Source organism: Antechinus flavipes, chromosome 3 (assembly GCF_016432865.1).
Source record: "Antechinus flavipes isolate AdamAnt ecotype Samford, QLD, Australia chromosome 3, AdamAnt_v2, whole genome shotgun sequence".
NCBI classification, from domain to species: domain Eukaryota; kingdom Metazoa; phylum Chordata; class Mammalia; order Dasyuromorphia; family Dasyuridae; genus Antechinus; species Antechinus flavipes.
The window spans coordinates 530,223,052-530,244,251 of record NC_067400.1 but is presented as its reverse complement, the minus strand read 5'-3'; the positions used below and the strand labels follow the sequence as shown (position 1 = coordinate 530,244,251).

Sequence of the window (21,200 nt, the reverse complement as noted above, 5' to 3'; positions counted from 1 at the left end):
TGCATTGCTTACAAGTAAGAGGACAATCTGCTCTTCTCAACACTGCCAATCTAGTGTTCTCTAAACAATTTTTTTCTCATTTATGTTGATCTTAATTTTTTCAAGGTCATAAAAATTTTGTTTCTTCTTTTCCAGATATGTTTTTGCTTTTTTCTTCTTTTAATCAGATCTAACTTTCATCATTCTCATTTCAGTTCATTTTTACTAGCTTTACCCTAAGTCTTCAAAATTGAAGGAATTATTAAGTGATTGATCTATACTTCTCTTTGATGTAATTTAAAAAAATGCACCATGATATACTCTATTCTTGTATTCATGTGTAGAAATATTTGTTGCTTTTGTGTATTTTCAATTTTGTTTCTGTATTTCTTTAGAAAAAATTTCAAATACTTGAAATTTTTTTCCAGCTTTCTAGTTTTAGATCACTTTCTCTCAACTTTTCATTCTGTTTCTCCATTCCTCACCTTTCTGTTGTCCTGTTCCACTAAGCCCTGGAACACCAGCCAGTTGGTGACTACTCTTTCACTTGGATAATTCCATTTATTTAGAACTCCTCCTCCCTCTGATCCACTTCCTCCTTTTAAAAAGGTTGACAAACAGATATCCTTTTTTGAGTTGTGACCTGAGCTAAGAATTTCAAGGTAGCATGTTACAGATGACATATTTAAATATAGTTAAAGTACAGGGGAATTAAAATACTGGATAGCACATGCGTGGAATCATCATTGATTAATATCCAGATTTCATTTTCCATCCAATTTCAAATAATTTCCTTTTAATTGTTTTTATACATTTTTGTATATATAGATGGGTTCAATTTTCTTTTGTTTATTGTTAACAAAAGCTACAGCATTCATGCTAAAAATAATCAGGGATTGGGGTGATGGATTAAAAATATAATGGGAGGAGAAAATAGAAATACCCCTGTCATTTGATTGTTCTATCAACATAAATGCCTTCAATACTGAATCTCTTGTCAAGCTAAATTGCAGCTTAAGGAAGGAACACTGTACAGATTTTATTCCTTTGCATTTTTTTCTTATGGAGTAGCTCATGAAGTCTTTTAGCTTAGTCTTCTGAGCATACAGATAGATACAGTGAAATAATAAGACACAAAATGGAAAATCCCTTCCTCTTGTCCTGGTGTTTTATAACATACGCAACCTCTCTGGGTGGTTTAAGCGGTTTAGGTGCGTTCTATGAAAAGACAGCTTTTAATGACAAAACTAATGTGATTATCTGAGTAAAAGTGAGGGGTATTGAAGACTGGGGAAAGAAAATCTGTTAGAATAGCTGAAAGTATCTGCTTAATCTTTTTTGTAATGTGGATGGGCTATATTTTATGGGAAGAAATTGGCTTTTTTTTTTAACTATTTTCTTTTCTTCTCTTATTTCCAAATTTCTCCTTTCATCTTCTACCCTTTATCTTATTCAAATATTTATTCTCACACTTAGAATCACTGGAAATTTTAAAAAGAATTTTTTTTCTTGCTTGTATATGGGAATAAAAATAGAAGCCTAAATATTTATGGGCAAGGGAATATACGTTTATTAAATACATAATATATGCAATACACTGTCCCAAGCACTATACAAATATTATTTCTTTTGATATTTGGGTATAAAGTTGATTAAATTGTGTCCCAAGGTTAGAATTTTTCCTTTCCTTCAGCTTTCTTGATTCCTCATATGATCAGGAAGTTAATAAAATATACTTTTGAATGTTCTTCTTACCTCCATCTTCATAGCTGTAGTAGGAAAGAGAACCAAAGAAGATCACCCAAATAAAGTACTTTGCAAAACTTAAAGTGCTATGGAAATGCTAAGGAAGGTAGAATCAACTTAAGTCCAGCCATTTCAAATACTGATTCTGGTTAAAGAATTCCTTCTTTCCCTAGTATAGTAGCCATTGGAAGAGTCTCCCTATTTTGAGTGTTTATCCAGCAGTGATATTCTGATTCTTAGAATCTGTGTCCTCTTTGGATATGTGTACTCCCTCCCACTAGTATAGGTCACTACAACTTTGCTATATTGTTTGATTCTTGCCACTAGCATTCTATGCATGAAAAGGTCCAACGAACACATTCCAAAGGCATTTCTCAGTTCCTTTTATATTTTTTATATTTGATGTTAAATTATCAATTTTATTTTGTTACCCATTGAAGTATGTTGGCAAGAAAATGTTTTCATTAAAACTGTTGCTCCCAATATTTTTTCATTTATTCTTTTTTAAGAAATTGATACTTTTAAAAACATACATTGTAAAATTAATAATATTGGCAAAATATTTGTTAAATTTTTGTTTTACTTAATTTTTGGATATAGTTCTTTCTTTGTTACTTCATTAACTAACTTGAGGTATACACTCGGATTTCTAAGTTAATTGATCTGAACAAATTGTTCATTTTGGGGGCATAATTCCAAACTGTTTTCCAGAAGGGTGAACAATTCCACAGTTGACTGAGTCAAGTATTAGTGTTCATATTCAAAAAGTAGAAAGTTTAATTAGTAATCAGACATTTAGTAATTTCTATTAGTAATTCCTAACCTCAAAATGCTATTGATAAGCTCTGATTGGCATTCTTCATGCTAAGTTTTTCTTCTAAAGACACTGTGTAAATATAAGGAGTTAGTAGTAATATTTTAGATAAAGTAGATTTGCCAGAAAAATGAAAATTTTCCAATTACCTTTTTAATTTTCTTGTAGCATCAGTTCTTAATTTATTGTTGTATTATCATTTGCATTTCAGAACTGAATGGATTTGTACAACTTTGATTGCATTTTGATTTTAAGTCAACATCAAAGTTAAACTTTGATTTTAGTCAACTCTTTTCCATAAAATTTTAGCATTGTTGTTGTTCAGTAATGTCTGTTTCTTCGTGATTTCATTTAGGATTTTCTTGGCAAAGATACTGGAGCGATTTACCTTTTATTTCTCCAGCTCAATTTAAATATAGATGAGGAAACTGAAAGTTAAGTGACTTTTCCAGGGTCACTCAGCCAGTTTTTGACCTCAGGAAGATGCATCTTCCTGACTTCAGAGTCACCACTCTATTTACTGTGCCACCCAGCTGCTTCCTACTTTAGCATTGTACAGCACTTAAAAATTCAGTAATTTTACTCTGAAGGCACAGAAACGAATGAGACACAACCCCTGTCCTCAATAGGTTGGTGGAGCCTTCCTATAATTTCCCTTAGCTTGTTGGATTTTCTTAATTGTTCTGCTTTTGTGTTTCTTCCTTCAATTTCTTAATTTATTAAATATAAACAGGGGGTATTCAGCCTAAGTCTTAGTGATATCTCATTTGGGGAGGCTAGCAGCTTTTTTTTTTTTTTTTTTTTGTAAGGAGAGGCATAATTGTGTGCAAAACGTGTCTTCTGTGCTTTTCTACTTTTCCCTTTCATCAAATTTTTTCTCTTCTTATTCTGCTTCCCTAAGTCATACTTGTTCTTGCAAAACAACTGACTGTGGAGTTATCTTTTTTCCCTTCTTCTTTTCTAAATTTCCCTATTATTTATTTCACTTTGTTGAAAGCTCTTCCTAATCAATTGCCATATGGTGAGAGAGCCGAGAAACAATTCATGTTGAGATCTTCATAGATTGTAATAGCTTTAATGTATTACTTTTCCAATTATTATTTAATAGAAGTAATGTTTGTTCTATGATTATATGATCTTTATACCTTTTTTTTATCTCACATTAATTTTTAAATATATTCTTCCTTTGGAGTCAGTTTCAGGTTATAGTTCTCTTCTCTTCCTTTTCCAGAGTTATCTCTTATAATAGGAAATAAAAAAGGAGAGAAAAATTGCATTGTAGGTAAGCCAACTTAATGTATCAAATAAACTGGCAGAACATTCAGTATTCCACACTCTCTTTACTCCACCAATAAATGAGAGAGATGCATTTTATCTTTTTTATGGGACTAAACTTGATTATTTTAATCAAACAGTGTTTCATAACATTATACATTTTCATTGTATCTTTCATGTTGTCATAGTAATTTTGTATATTATTTTCCTGGTTCTGTTTATTTTTTTTAATCAGCTCATATAATTTTTTCCATGTTTTTCTGCATTCTTCATGTTTGTTTTCTGACCTTTAATGAGAGGGAATGTTAATGTTCCTCAAATCATACCTAGTAGGTAATTCCTTAATATGTAAAGTTAAATTTGGAGCTACTTATTTATTGGTTAAAGTGGGAAGCTGAACTTTATTTCAGTAGCCTTAGCACCATAGAGAAATTTAGAAAATAGTAATAATAAAAATGATAATATGTTTTGTCATTATCAAAAGACACCATAGACTCAATGGCAGGTTTTCTACATAGTTTGAAGAAAATTTAATTTTATATTCATATTTTTCTATTTCCTGATGTTCTCTTTTTTATATCTCTTTAAAATAGGAGGTGTGCAAATATTTGACAGATTCCCATGCATCAGATAAAGTGTTAGTACAGAATATTTTCAAGGCGGTGAATATTTATTACAATTATTCTGGAGAAGCAAGCTGCCTGAATACCTCACAAACAGCAACAAGCAGTCTTGGGATCCAGGGTTGGAGCTATCAGGTACGAATATATAATTCTATAAAAGATCATTCTTTAAATGTCAGCTACTATTAATTCTCAGTTAAAGATATTATAAGCTATGTTAATGATCACTTCATTTTTAAAATTTCACTGATTCTGACCTTTATTTGATGGCCTGTTTATAAAATTTATCCAAGACAAAAATCTAAGATAATGATTTGGATAAAGTAGGTCTAATTTCTTTTGTCTTTGCTTTTCAGGCCTGCACAGAAATGGTGATGCCCATATGTGCCACTGGTATCAGTGATATGTTTGAACCTCAGGCATGGGACTTTGTTGCATATTCTGACCAGTGTTTCCAAGAATGGGGTGTGAGACCTAGACCCTTATGGATTCCAACTGTGTTTGGTGGTAAAAACATCAGTTCACATAGTAACATTATCTTCAGGTGAGTATCTTCATGGAGTGCAAAGGTATATTGATATAATAAGATGTTAGTACAACAGGGAAAATAATATTTGGAAAACTATTGATCTGTGTAGTTTGGATTAGGAATCTTAGTTAACTTTTCCTATTCCTTGAAAGATAAAAGGAGCAGAAAATAAATATATTTTGTACTTATCCTATTTGCTTAGACAGCTTTATAAGGACCAAACAGCATGTCATATCAAATTAAAGCATCATGTATTCTTCCCATTTTGTCTTCAGAATCTAAGCATTTTGGGATGTGTTTCTGTTAAAATCAATCAAGTGAAATGTATATGTGAGTACAATATGTTGTGAATTTGGAATTTCTAAGTATTACCTGGAACATGAGATTTTCCATTATAAAGATAAGAAGAGTTTAGCATATTTTCCACACACATTTAGAGCTCATGACTTCCTTTCTTGTTTTTATAAAGAATGACTATGAAGGACTTACACAGCAGGGTCTTTGTTCAAATTGCAAATTCATTTCTTTTAGAAACTTCTTTAAACAAAAGTCAAAATTATCTACTGGATTATAGCAAATAGCTAAATCTTTTATAAGTGAGAAGTACTGGCTTGAATTGGAGGATTACTCAAGAGTTTTAGGTTGAGGCATTGGCTAGTTTTGCTAAAGAGCTGCTGTCTTCTTTTACTCTTGCTGTTACTAGCTCAGCAGGGTATCAACCCCAAACTAAAAACTGCGTCACTTTGATGGAAAACTTACAGCTCCATCTTGTTGAATTTCTTTAAATTGAGTTACTTGTCTTCGTTATAATTCTGCAGTACTATACTATACAACCCAACTTTAGAAAGTGGCAATTGAGCAAATAAACTTGTTTTAGAATATTTAAGGGTCATTGCCTGATTAAGATGTTTGCAATTAGAAAAGCCTGAAAGCAATCAAATGAATGAGAAAATAGGAGCTTAAACACACTATGAGACCCAAAGCTCATCTTTGTCCTTCTAGAGGCAAACACTTTGTCACCATCTTGTATTTTAAGAACCTACCTTTGCCATAGCATCTGTCTGATTGTTATTTTTTTTTCAGTTAGTTACTCTTCAAGTAATTGTGTAGCATTTTAATATCAATTGAATGTCTCTTATTCAACCAAAGTTCTTTTAAGTATCTGCTATATTATAGGGGAGTTGCAAAGAGGTAAAGAACGTGGTCCCTGCCTTCAAGAAGCTAATGGTCTAGCAGGCTAACACTTCAAACTACTCCTCAAGGATTTTTGTGGTGAATTTAAGTTTTATATTTGATTTGCTCCTATCAAAAGGAAATCATGGTTGAATTGAAATAAAACTATCATACAAAGACCTTATGAATCTATGTAGGAAGTGTTACAAATGATCTTTTTCTTTTTTAGTGCAAGTGGTACTTGTGATACTTATAAGTCAGTCAGCAAATATTTACTTCATGCTTAGAATGTGCTAATTACATGCTAAGTGTTGGGATTACAAAGACAAAAATAAAACAAATCCTGCTTTTAAGGAGCTAGTATCCCGTGGGAGGAAATGATATTTGTGCAGAGGCAGTATAAAAATTTTCTGAGCAAATACATGAGGTTAAGGGAGAGACCAAAAAGGGGATCAAGGAAGGGCCTCACTTTGTAGAGTTTTGAATTCTAAGAGTGGAATTAAATGAGAACAGCCTTCCTATTATAAGAAATGGCTTCTTATTAAAAGCATAGAGGCAGGAGTTAGGAATGGCAAGGAGGCCATTTTGAATATCATAGAGTGCATGTAGGAAAGTAATACCTAACAACCCTGAAAAAGGTATATTGAATCCAGATGGTTAAGGATTTGACCTGCCAGATGGAAAAGTTTTTATTTAATCTGAGAGACAGTAGGAGCCCACTGGAGCTCTTTGACAGCAGAGTAATATGGCCAGATATGTTCTTTAAGAATATAACTTTGGCATCTTTGTGCAGAATGAATGGGATATGGAGAGACTTGAAGCATGGAAACCAATCAGGAGACCATTCTAATAGTCCAGGAGAAAGATGATGAGAACCTAAAGTAGAGTGATGACCATATGACTGGAAGCAAGGAGGATGGATGTCAGGTATAGAAGTAGAGTTGGCAAGACTTGGTAAATGATTGGATGTGTGGGTTGAGGGACAGTTAAGATTATATTGAGCTTACAAACCTGTTTGATTAAGGATAGCAGTACCTTCAACAGGCATAGGAAGTTTGCAAGAGGAATAGGGTTTGGGGAGCTAGGAAAAATAATGTGTTCTATTTTGTATCTGTTGAGTTTGAGATGCTTTGGGTATATCTGATTTGAAATATTGAGTTGAAAGTTGATAATGAAGATTTTGAACTTAGGATAAGAGATTAGGTACTAGATATATGTATTTGAATCATTTTCATAGGGATGATAACTGAGCCCATGATCATTGGATCCCATGAAATCAACTAGAAAGAAAATTTAGAAAAAAGAAGACCCAGCTTACAGCTTTGGAGCATTGTCTATATTTAGGAAACTGGACATAGATAATGTTCAAGCAAAAGAGCCTAAAAAGGCAAGGGGAAAACTAAAAGAGATAGTATTATGAAAAGTGGGGAAAAAGGGCACCCAGGATGCTCAGTAGTATCTGCCTCTGAGGAGAGGTCAATAAGGATGAAAGCCAAGAAAAGCCCATTAGATATGATAATTATGAGATAATCAGCAACTTTGAACACCTACTTTAATTTTCTCTAGGAAGTTTTTGCCAACTCTTAATTCTAATGCCTTCCCTCTTTTAGTTATTTCCTATTTATCCTGAATATATCTTGTTTATACGTGGTTCTTTGCTTCTTATCTTTCCTATTTGGTTGTGAGTTTCTTGGGGGCAAGGACAGCCTTTTGAATTATTTGTATTTCCAGCACTTAGCAAATATCTTGCACATAATAAGCATTTAAATGCTTATTGATTGCATGGCTGGAGAGAGCAATATCAGTAAAATGTAAAGTCACAAGCCAGATTGTAAAGGTGAAGAATTAAGGGTGGCTACAATGAGTGTAGAAAGAGAAAGGTTTTTTTTTTTTTTTTTTTAAGAAGTTTGTCAAAAGGAAGGTAAGATATAGGATGATAGCTTGAGGAAATGGTCAGGACAAATGAGGGTATTTTAAAGATAGGGAAAACTAGGCATTTTTGTAGATAGTAGTGAAAAAGCCAGAAACCTGGGACAAAATAAAGATTAATTAAAGAAATGGGGTGGCTATGGGATTTTGTTGGAGGAAACATAAAAAGTACAATTTATAGTAGTTGACATTGTCAAGAGAAGGTCCACCTTATCACCATCCAGTGAAATAGAGAAAGAAAAAATGGAGCATAACATCATGCAAAATAGAGGAGAGAGCAAACATTTAACGTTGAGAAAATGAAGTTTCCCCACTGATAGAATGAATAAAAGAGAATGTTTGGAATGACTTCTGTGTGTAATGTAATAGAGGATCAGTTAAAAGGAATAAAAAGATTGCTTGATTGCATTGAGAGCCCAAATGAGCATATATAACATAGATTTGTAGTGGAGTCAGTCAAACTAGTTGTGTGTTTTCTTTCAGAAACATGAAGTATGTGAGGAGGAACAGAAAAGGTAGATGGTGGGATACCGAATAAATAAATAACAAAATAAAGTTTAAACTATTTGAAGAAGACAACTACTGGGTAACAAACAGAATGTCTCTATAAAGGCTCAAGATCTATCAGAATAATTTAATTTATTTTTGTGATAAAAGTGGCAGCCCAGGTAGAATGATAGGGTGGAATTTAATTTCAACCTTTCAAATTCTAAGACTATGCTTTCTAGAGCATAACACTTATATAAATGTGTGATTGATAAAAGGATCAGGCCTAGAGAGAATTGTTATTAGTGGATCAGTACAAAATTTGGATTTGGCAATATGTAAATAGAAATAGAAAAAGAGTTCAGTAGATTTGAGAGAGAAAGACAGTTTATAGGTAAACTAGTTAATTCTAGGGCAAGATTGGAAAGGGAGAAAAATAAAGGTAGAAGAGGTGCAATGGTCTGTAAGGGTGTTGAGGGGTAAGGGACTAGAGCTCCCAATAAGAATGATTAAGTTTAAGAGGGAGGTATACAGGGAGATAGAATACTGTTTTTATGGAGGAATTTCAGAATTCTTGATCATTTAAGTAGAACACTTTGGTTTGATGGTAAGATCAAGGCTTGACATTTTTTGTGTGTATCTAAACTGAATTGATGTAGGATATGAAAGTTGAATATATTGATGAATTGAGAGGCCAGGTTGATTTAAGGAATATCAACACATATGTCAAAGTTAGGAGAAAGAAATAATGAGGATAATAGATAACTTCCACAAGGATCTAGATAGAGTATTCTAGCTGGACAGAATATTACTATACTTTGAAACTTTCCTTTGATTTCCATAGACTTGGAAATTATTAGTGTCTAACTAATAGTTCAGGTTAATAAAAAACAACCCCACAGATAATATATTTTATGAAAACTCGTAGCAACTAAGCCTGTTGAAAAAATACTTATTCTTGGTGTAGATATGACCCTAGGATCTTGAAAGATGTTTCTATGTTCTTAAAACCCAAGTTTTGTCAGGCTCTACTAAACTAGGAAGGCTTTAAGCATGGTCTTTGTAATTAAGTATATATATGTCTGGATGTATAATATATACATATCTACATAAGCCTATTTAGATATCTACATATTTATATAGAGATGTGTTTTGATGTATTTACATCTAGGAATCTATAGATATATGTATATCTATTTCTATCTGGATATCTGCACATACATACTCCATCATTAGGATCAAGCTTCTAAAACGTTTTTAATAGTAGGTGATCCATCTCATCTTATCTCATCGTGTCACATTGCAGCTTATCTAAAAGGCCAGCGATGAGGGATCTATGGCAGAATACATTTTTTCCTCTTGGCTGGCTGGTCATGCTGGACTTGAGAGGAGCGACTTTGGTGCAGAGAACACTTTGACAGATTTCAGTGGAGCTACGCCAGAAGCCCTCTCTCCGAGGCAAGGCAGGATATTTTCCACTTGGCTGGCTGGTGGCAGAAGAAGCTTTCTTGAGAGTGAAGAAGCTACAAGTCGAGATTTCACCGGAATGACATGAAGAATGGAGCTGGCTGAAGGCTGAAGAAAGCAGAGGCAGAGGCTGAAGGACCAGACCTTTGGATTTGGTGATATTCGGAGAGAGCTCTTGGAACCAAGCAGAGAGATAGGCCTCTAAGCTAACCGGGCTATATTGGAGATAATAAAAGATCTGAACTTTTATCACCTGGCTGTGTTTTGAGAAGAAGAAGCTCACCACATTTTGGCGCCCGAACAGGGACCGATTCAGATCCATCTGAACTAGATCACAACATTCTGGCGCCCAACGTGGGGCTAACAGACCCCTCCCCCCCTCCCCCCCCAGTGGATTTCAGTGGAAAAGCTCCGATCCTGATTCAAGTGGAAAAGCCTCTGATCCTGATCCAGTGGAAAAGACTCTTCAACCCAGAAATTAGGGTGAGTGCAACAAAGAAATTTTGTTAGAAGAGTTAAAGTAGAATTTCAGCTAAGATGGGACAGATATTTAGAAAACAGCCTGTTTCTGTTCAAGGAAAATGTTTAGAGAGCATTGTCAAAGTTATGGAAAGCCAAGGTTTAATTATAAGTTTACAGCAAATCACTGAACTTTTACAAACTGTAAAGGACATATGTCCTTGTTTCTCTCTTGATAAGGAATTAGATCTAAATGAATGGAAATTGGTTGGAGAGGATCTTTGTCAATTCTATGATAAAAATGGGCCTAACTCAATAATTAATACATATAATGTAATACAATTGGCTATAAGAAGTTATTTAAGTGATAGAATGATGAAAAGGAAAGTACAGGAGGAAAAAGTGCCAACTTTACTAGGTGAAAAGGAGGACGAATCAGATGAGAATGGAGTTAATTACAATTCTGAGTGTGATACTTCACAGCAGGAGGAATTAGATGATTCCACATCTCATGACTCTCCCCCCGCAATTAACCCTTCATGGGTGGAACAAGGGGGAGGGAGAGAGACAGAAACACAGTCAGCTTCTCCTGTAAAGCAGAATTTGACAAGATTAGAAAAAGCATTAATTAAAGCAAAAAATGAAGGAGAAGATATATCTGATTTTATAAATGCATATCCTGTGATTGAAGAGCTCAACTCCTCAGGTCAAAAAGAGAGAAAATACACTCCTTTTAATTTGGAAAAAATTAAAGATTTGAAAAAGGGTTGCACTCTTTATGGGGCTACATCATCTTATGTGAAGATGTTACTGGATAATTTGTCTTATGAAATCTTAACCCTGAATGACTGGAAATCCATCGCTAAAACATGTCTTGAATCGGGACAAAATTTATTGTGGCTTTCAGAGTTTCATGAATTATGTAGGATTCAAGCCCAACTCAATAGGCAAACAGGAGTGATCTAGTTCAGATGGATCTGAATCGGTCCCTGTTCGGGCGCCAAAATGTGGTGAGCTTCTTCTTCTCAAAACACAGCCAGGTGATAAAAGTTCAGATCTTTTATTATCTCCAATATAGCCCGGTTAGCTTAGAGGCCTATCTCTCTGCTTGGTTCCAAGAGCTCTCTCCGAATGTCACCAAATCCAAAGGTCTGGTCCTTCAGCCTCTGCCTCTGCTTTCTTCAGCCTTCAGCCAGCTCCATTCTTCATGTCATTCTGGTGAAATCTCGACTTGTAGCTTCTTCACTCTCAAGAAAGCTTCTTCTGCCACCAGCCAGCCAAGTGGAAAATATTCTGCCTTGCCTCGGAGAGAGGGCTTCTGGCGTAGTTCCACTGAAATCTGTCAAAGTGTTCTCTGCACCAAAGTCGCTCCTCTCGAGTCCAGCGTGACCAGCCAGCCAAGAGGAAAACATGTATTCTGCCATAGATCCCTCATCGCTGGCCTTTTATCTGACTCTTCTGAGAGAATGGGATTATGGGTTTTCTCCATAGTGCTCTCTGGCCCAATGAGCTTTAAGGGAGGTGTGGACTCCCTTGAAGTTAGAAAGTTTACTTTGTGAAGCTAGCATACTTGTGGACTCCAATGAGTAAAGGTGTGAACACAAGCCTTGTCTTAATTAGTTCTACTTAGTACCTTGTTTCAGGTTCTGGCCAAAACATCTTCTTGTAAGATTAGATCAACTCTAATTAGTTAGCAGTTAGTAAGGATTCCAACACTTATCTATCTATCTATCTCTTTATTCTTAATTGTTGCCCTTCATTCTCAAAGAGGATCAAAATGACTTCTCTATATTAGAATCAAGTTACAGTTTATCCAGCTGGGGGTAATAAGACTGGTACAAGCTTAGAATGCTCTACCACAGGTTGGACACAAAATAGTTCATGTGAACATTTGGGAAGGATTCTCAAAATTTCTGCAAATTTCTTTGAGCTACTTGAATTCTGCTTTGATTATAGAGCAGAACACCTTCTTTAATGCAGGTACACCATAATAGGTGGTCCTTTGCTAGTGTCTCCCATGTTATGCAGTAAATTTCAGAGTTCTTTGGAGAAGCCTTCAGAGTATTATCTATTACCTAAAAGTCAGCCTTGCTACAGTCAGAGTGATTGGACCCAAAAAATTGGGCCCAAGGGTGGTTTTCTTTCTTTCTTTCTTTCTTTTGGAGAGGGGTGGTTAGTGGTTATGAGGGCACAGCCATTCACAACACAAGTGTTAGAACTGTTTTGATCTGCATGGAAGAGGGGTTCCTTATCGATGAGATCATGAGATCCAAATGCAGTGATTTTCTGTTAGGTAGGCATCAAGGTAAGTGTCACCTTTTTGATTGTTTCATTTCATTGACAAAGTTCTATCTAATCCTGTGTAAACATAAGAGCTAATGAACTTGGGCTCTTACATTTCTCCATTATTTTTGTCAACATTTTGATACTTTTTGTATTGAGTGCAAAGCATAGTTGAAAAGGTACAATCAATTAATTCCCATTTTTGACTACTATGCTTTAGTTTCACAGCCTATTCTCTGTCTCAGCTATGAGAATAGCACAGAATATTTTTATTTATTTTCCTTTCTTGTTGTATAACTTAATAGGATTCCAAACACTTTTTTCATACAACTTAAAAGGAATATTCACTACTAATGTCTGTGTAGAATCACTAAATATAAAAGAGAGAGGGGTTCCTTTTTGAGTTGCCTCATTTACCATCATTTCTCAAGCTCAGTAACTGCTGCCAGTGATTCCATTTGGCCTGATGATAGGAATCTTTACACAGGACAGCCAGTTTCCCCCATAAAAGCAAATGCATTTGTATATTTCTTAGTGATTGGCTTAGTTTTCATAGGACTAGGACCAAGAAATCAAGTCCATGAACATCTTAGGTCTCTCAGCAACTCCAAACAGTGTTGCTAAGCCACTAGGTTGGTTCAGATGACCTTTTAAACCAAATGCAATTCGCTTATTATGGTGCTTTGGGGGATGGCCCTTTTGTTTTGCAAATTATGTAGTGTTTCCTATCTATGTTGGGTCTGTGGAATTAGAATGATTATTGATAAAGGTTATTTGTTAATTAAAAGAATCCAACCTTATGGATGTATAGTTTGCTTTTCCATTTTTTAAATAGTTGAAAACCAGCATCCCTCTTTGTTTTAGAACTCTCTTTGGGTAATTGAAGAGGACAGTTTGTTCTTTGTTTTATTCTGTTTTTGTGTGTGACAAAAGCAGAACAGTGCTCTTTTTGGAGTGAATCTTTCTAGTATACTATTGAATTACTAGTGAACATTCTTTAAGGAACATGATAATTTAATAGGGAGTTTGAAAATAACACTCTGAACACCATTATTGGTACAAAAATAAAATGATTCCACATACTACATTTTTAATGGTAATAATTTAATATTTATCTAAAATCATTTCCAGAACATGATTTGTGTCAATTTTTGCTTATTATATCTAAATAATATTAGTTTTGTCTGTTATCCATGTATAGCAAGTAACTATAATGAAGTTAAGTGAATTGTTTGAGACCAACAGTGTAGGTCTATCTTCTATAGATAGGCGGTGTGCTTTGTACATATAATTATCTTTGGGAAACTTAGATACTTAACACATGATTTTGGTCATGAGATGTATATATATAAATATTATAGGAATGACTTATCTATCACTTTGACTTTGAAAATTTCATTTTGGGTTTGTAATACTGTTCATAAAAAGAGCATAATCTCTTTTAAAATAGAATGTTATTTTTTTCCAATTACAAGTAAAGATACTTTTTAACATTCATTTTTATAAGATTTTTGAATTCCAATTTTTTTTCTCTTCTCCCCTCCTTTTTCTCCTCTCCAAAGCTACAAGCAATCTGATATAGTTTACAAATGTACAATCATGTTAAACATATTTCTGCATTAATCATGTTGCGAAAAAAGAAACAGAACAAAAGGACAAAAACCCACAATTCTCCTTTCCCTCAAAAAATGTCAAAATAAAGTGTGCTTCAAGTCTGCATTCAAACACCATAGTTCTTTCTCTGGTTGTACATAGCATTTTCCATTGTGAGTGTCTTAAAATTGTTTTGCATTATTGTCGTCCTGAGAAGAGCAAAATATGTCATAGCTGATCATCACACAGTGTTGCTGTCACTATGTATAATGTTTTCCTGGTTCTGTTCAGTTCACTAGACATCAGTTTATGTAAATCTTTCCAGGTTTTTTTTTTTTTTTTTAAATCCTGCTGCTCATCATTTTATAGCACAATAGGATTTCTTCAAAATCATGTAACTCAACTTAACCAGCCATTCCTCAATTGATGGTATTCTCTCAATTTCCATTTCTTTGCCTGCAAAAAAAACTACTATAAATATTTTTGTATATGAAGGTCTTTTTTCAAGAGGGTATAATCTTTAAAAAATTGAGCACACTGTACAAAAGGTGCCATTCTCTTTTAAGAAAGATTCCATCATCCAATAAGCATTTATTAAATAGGTTTGTGTGGAGGCAGTGTGCTACATGTGATTCAGGAAGATAGGCATTTTTTGTTTTTTTTCAGTAGTTATTTTGGTTGTGTGACACAGCTTGTAACTGTATAATACAGACTGTTGCTGTGTTAATCTAATTTTGACATTAAACTAATTGCTATGGCATCATTTGTACTATGCTTTAACTGGTATATAACCAAATTCAGAGTAATAACTCAATTATATTTTATGAATTTTATTTTAACATTGATTATAACATTTTCCTATGGAAGTTTGGATATACTCAGTCACCTTCATGAAGAGAACAAAAAGATTCTAGAGACTCAGCTAGCAAAATTGATGTTCCTTCTTGTCACATTGGAAGAGATGGCAGCTAAGTATAGTAATGGTTTAGAAATATGGACGTTTTTGCAAAATCTTATGGTGAAGGATGGTTAAAGATGAGCCTCAGTTTCCTCATAGATAAAATTATGGAGATTCTTTCTGCTCTAATTTTATGATCTTGAGGTTATGCACATTTTCACAAAACCAAACATTAAGAAATAGAGAGTAAAAATAGGTTTAAAATTGAAAAGTCAGCTAAACAAAGTCTTAGAAAAATGACTACATTAAAGGGACAGAATAAGAAAGAAGAACAAGTGATGAGTTAGGAAAATTATGAATGTATTGTAAAAGCAGTAATGAAAACTCTTGGCCAACCATTGGGCATATAAGAGCACAAGGAAGATGGGGCCTGTCTTTAAAGAGTTTTTATTCTAATAAGAAAGGCCATATATTCAGGGGATTTCATGAATCTTGGTGTAGTTTTAAACTATTAAAACAAACTTTTATTATTCCTTTAAGCTATTAAAGCTTAAAACTACACTAAGACTCATGGGCTATCCTGTATATGGAAAGGGTATTTGGGATAGTGAAAGGAACCACAGAGGAACTGATTGACATTCTTTTTATTTTTTCTTTTCTTTTTTCCCTGAAGCAATTGGAGTTAAGTGACTTGCCCAGGGCCAAACAGCTAGGAAGCTAGGACTTCAGGCCTGGTATTCTAATCACTGCACCGCCCAGCTGCCCTGACATTCTTTTTCTAGTAAATGGCAGTGTTGATTTGATAGCTTTTTAAGAGTTGGAAAGTAGAAGTGGGTGAGAGGAGATTATATTAATGGCAGTAGGGCTATGAATTTGCATTCATTAATTCACAGATCTGTATGGCTCAGTCCTTAGAGTAGGATATACAAAATTAAGGAAATTCATTTGCCAAGGATGTGGTTTCTGAAAATCCTTGCATATTTCTTTAGGGAAGGAAGGAGAGAACACTGAGGAGAAAGGGATTGGTCAAAGTAAAGAAATAAAGTCTAAGAAAAACGTACTGGAACTGACAATTAGATTGTTAGTGATTTTAGAATGATTTCAATAGAGTGATCAGAGGAAGATTTTAGAGTCCAAGTGACTGAGGATTGAATAGGTAGTGAGGAAATGCAGGCGATGAGTAGAAACTTTGCCTCTGGGAGTTTAACAGTTAATAGAAAAAGAAATGAATTGGGATGATTATTTGAGAGTATTGTGGTGACAAGAGATTTTTAAAAATATGATAAGAGAAAAATATTTTTTCAGGCATGGACAAGGAATTTATGAAGGAGAATTGAAGATGATGCAACAGTAGAAACAGAAAATATTCAATCTTCTGTTTGGTTTTTAAAACCCTTCATATCCTGGTCCCAACCTACTTATTTCATCTTATTGCACATTATTTCCCTTCACATTTACTTGTGATTTAGTCAAACTGGCCTCATACTTCCCTCATACTCCATCTCCTGCCTCCCATGGCTTTGCCTAAGACCATATCTCATGTCTCTTGTGCACTCTCCCTCTTTGCTTCTTAGAATACCTTGTTTCCTGTAAGATTCAGCTGAAAGGCCATATTCTGTATGAAGCCTTTCCTAATTTCTCTTTCCTAGTAGCAAGTGTCTTCCCTCCAAGTTTCCCCTCTGCTCTTTTGTATATAATTTCATATATGGTGGAATGTAAATTTCTTGAAGACAAGGACTATTTCACTTTTATCTCCCCAGTGACTAGCACTGTTCTTGGTGCATGAGAGATGCTTAAGAAATGCTTGTTAACTGACTAAGGAAGATGGGATGGGATGGGATGGAATCTAGGAAAAGTGGAGGGATTAATCTTGGCCAGACATAGAACTAATTCTTCTGCAGAAATAGGGGAAAGTAAGCAGAAGATGGATGAAAACAACAGCTCTTTTGAAGTGAGGAGTAAAAGAATTTCTGAGCAACAAGGAAGATCCAGATGAAGTTTTGATTATAATGGATTTTCTTAAATCTCAATACAAATTTCATAATAGGTTCTAAATGCTATGTTAAACTAAACTATGTTAAACTAATCACCTTTCCCTGCTTCTTCCTGCAGTAATGGTGCATTGGATCCTTGGTATTCAGGTGGAGTGAATGAGAACATCACAGATACTCTTGTCTCAATAGTCATCCCAGATGGGGCCCATCATTTAGATCTACGTGCCAGGAATGCTGATGACCCTGAGTCAGTGCGGTTAGCTCGAATCATGGAAGTTGATTACATGAAGAAATGGATCACACAGTTTCGGAGTCATCACTGAAAAGTGTCATGGATGCAATGAAATAATGTCATGATTTTTTTCCAAACCATCACCCTTTGTACTTTTTCTGTACATTCTTTTTTCCATTAGTAGATTGGGGACCAGAGAGAAAAAATATCTGTAATTACATTTCCTCCATGAGATTTTTATTTTGCGAGGTGTTGGACTTCCAATCTCTGTGTCCATAAAGCGGTTCTTTTCAGTTTTTACAAATTGCCTGAAATCTAAGGTGGTGTGTTTACTCTGAATATCAGGATCCTGATTGTCCTAGAAAAAAGAAGTGACCATCCTGAGGGAAAATTTGATTAATGTTGGGTTTTTGATTCTTTAATGTTTCAATTTTTCATATCACTTTTTCACTTCTCACCAGAGAATTTTGCAAAAACAAATCAACAGACAAACTAGAAATGTTATTAAGGGCAGAGGGGTGATGAGAATATACCTGCTCTTGTGAAAAATCTTCAAAACAGGCCTTTAACAGGCTACCTCTAGAACATGGAAAACATTTCTCTTGTTCTGCAGTTGTTAACCAAGGTTGTAAGTTAAGTTGTGCCATTGTAAATAGGGAATAGGGCTGGGCCTTATACCTGTTTGTTTATATTAAAGTATGTGCCAGCTGTCTTTTAATACACATATTTAGTTTGGTTGGTGGTGTGATTTTTTTTTTTCTTTTATGTGTTTTTTCTTTCTTGGCATCTTCTTTTAATTCTGGGATATTTGCCACAGTGGTTCTGTTGGAGAGAAATTTGGCTATTTTCTGCTTTCTTTCTCTTTGTTTCTTAGCTCAGTTTTAGGACACTTTTGATAGGTTCTGCTGGTTTAAAAAAATTCAACTTTGCCCATTATATTTTTGAGGGTCTTGCTTATATATAATTTATACCTCTAGAAGTTTCAACATGGAGTTTAAAATTATAGATTAACTATTCAAAATTGGTTACATTTACCTTTCCTTTTTTTTTTGCTATTGGTTGGGGTGATGTCATGAAAACCTAGGGTGTTACAGCACACAGGGGCAGGTGCACAAGTTTCCTGTTTGGTATCCAAAAAGGCCAACTGACCAATTCAAAGAGACAGCATTTTTGACATTAATAAATGGCTGAGCTGTTCCTATTTTCAGGCTTTTGGCTTCTTTCACACAGCACTTACACTGAAACCTTTCTTTCTGAGAGCTTTTTTGGGATAACAAATAGGGCTGGATCAAAACCTTTCAGGGACAGAGACTCTCTTAACAGCTTCTACTTTGTTGAAAGACCTTTTCTCTTATTTCTGCTGTTCTCTTTCTTCAGGATTCTTCCCATTGCCCTGCCTTGGGAACAATGTCTGTTCTTTAAAAAGCGTATCTCAAGCCTAATCATTTAAAAGTGCTGATTCATGGTTCTTTCTCAGGTAAAATAGTGTGTGTGTGTGTGTGTGTGTGTGTGTGTGTGTGTGTCAAAGAGAGACAGAGAAAGACACACACACACAGACAGAGACATCTGAGAGAGAGAGAAGAGTAGAAAAGGAGAGAGAGAGAGAGAAAGAAAGGGAGAGATATCTAAGAAATATAGGGAGATAATTATCTTTTTCTTTATTTAAAGGCATTCAGTTACCTATTATATTTAATCATTTAGTCACTGTTTTCATTTTAAATTCAGCACAATTCCATGATATGGGGATCTTAAGACCAAAGCAATGCTTTTTGTTACCCATGAATAATTGTGTAATTCAGAGTATTTTTATAGATATAGATATAGATAGTTTTCCCATTATATGTGTGTGAATGTCTCATGAAAATTTTTATTAAAATGTACAATTTATATTATAAATTAAACCTATATAGTATATATGTATATATATATATACACATATATGTACACATATCTTAATAAGATTTTTAATGAAAAATTTTCTCTATTAATCACCTGAGAAAATTAGGCCTAAGAAATTTTTCATTAAAAATCTCTCACTTTCTCTCATTCCTTTCTCCTCTTTTCTCTCTCCCTCTCTTTCTCCCTTTCCCTCTTCTCTTATCTCCTCTACTCTTCTCCTCCCTTCAATCTGAGTTTCTCTTTCTCTATCTGTCTGATACTCATACCCATGATTTTTAATGAAAATTAGGTCCAAGAAAGCTTTCATTAAAAATCCTCTACATACATACTCATACAAATACTTACGTTTGTGTCTAGCACATCTTAAAACCATCCTTAGAATATTGTTATTTCAGCTAGAATTATTTTAACGTAGTGGCCTTTGGCAGGAGTGGGGAAAGGAAATGCCTTTAAATAATATTTCCCACAACCTGGTGTTTTTGAGAGGCTGCTAGACATAATGGATAGCATTGGGCTTAGAGATAGAAAGAACCTTTTCATACAGAAAGCACTTAACATTTATTGAATGAATGAATGAATGGATATCACTTGCTTCAAGTTAGATGCTATTTTATATAAAATGATAGTTTAATTAGATTTTAGTATAAATTTCAGATTTTCTTAAATTATACTGTTTCATCTGACAAGTATTTACTATGTGCTTAATATGTCCCTTGCCCTGTGGGTGGGTAGGGGATCCAAAATAAATGTATTACATAGTCCCTTCTATAAAGAGGCTTATGTTCTTTTGGATGAAAGAGATTAGCATGAAAAGAGGAAGACATTAAAATATTATAAATTATTAATTGTAATGTTCTCTAAATTATGAGAGCAGGTTTCTTGGGGGACTTCTGGAAGCAGTCTTCATTTTAGCTCAAAGTAATAATCACCTCAAATGCGGCCAGGAGTTAAAGTCCAAATCCTTTATTTTCTCCGAAAAAATCTTAACTTCTTCACTTGGGGCTCAGCTAGTTTTCTGGAGGCCTTCCGAATCTTGCCGCTAGTCCTTTGCCTCTGCCAGCTTCTGTCTCTAGCTCCCTCCGAATGTCTTCGAATGCAGAGGTTTGTACTTCAGCCTCCAGCCAGCAAAAAGGTGAAAAATGGAATGAACCTGTCTCTGCCTTTGAGAGTAGGTTTGTCCTTTAGTGGTCTTGTCTCTTGGCCCTGAGAGCTCCTCCATAAGCTCTCTTATATATATATTTATATATATGCTGTCTTAAAGGTGTGAATCTTGTAGAACTCTAATAAGTACTAAGTACATTAATGAACTAGAGAACTGTTGAATTCCATGCCAAATTAGATAACTGACAGCACCTTGTAAAAATCCTAACAATTAATAAAAAGGCAATTGATTTCTAGTAAGAACAAATTGGATATAGTACAAAATTAATTTGAGTCAAAACCAATTTTCCTGATCCTTTGTATTCCAAATAAAAGCAGAATTTTTTTTATCTAATTCTACTTTCTAGATAATTCTATTGGAGGGACATTTTGCTAACAGGCCAAATTTTCTTAGCAAATGTTTTAGATTCTAAATTACTATAAATATGCCATCACCTTTGCCAAACTTTTATTATGCACTACTGTGCTTTGGGCTAGCTGTTAGAGAAGATATAAAGATCAAAGAATGACAATTTAGACATTTCTTTTTAAAATTATTTTTAAAATAACTTTATTGACAGAACATATGCATGGGTAATTTTTTTTTTACAACATTATCCCTTGCACTCACTTCCGTTTCGACTTCTCCCTTCCCATACTCCATCCCCTTCCCTAGATGGC

The 21,200-nt window shown here is 34.4% G+C and overlaps 1 protein-coding gene across 1 annotated transcript in view; it reads left to right on the top strand.

Annotated features, from left to right (window-relative positions):
* Nucleotides 1-18,215, top strand: part of PRCP (prolylcarboxypeptidase) — a 74,273-nt gene extending 56,058 nt beyond the window's left edge. The window contains exons 7-9 of the mRNA XM_051987219.1: nucleotides 4,408-4,572; nucleotides 4,794-4,981; nucleotides 17,367-18,215. Coding sequence (XP_051843179.1) covers nucleotides 4,408-4,572; nucleotides 4,794-4,981; nucleotides 17,367-17,571 — 558 coding nt within the window. The 3' untranslated portion in view covers nucleotides 17,572-18,215. The remainder of the gene's footprint in view (nucleotides 1-4,407; nucleotides 4,573-4,793; nucleotides 4,982-17,366) is intronic.
* The last annotated feature ends 2,985 nt before the right edge of the window (nucleotides 18,216-21,200 follow it).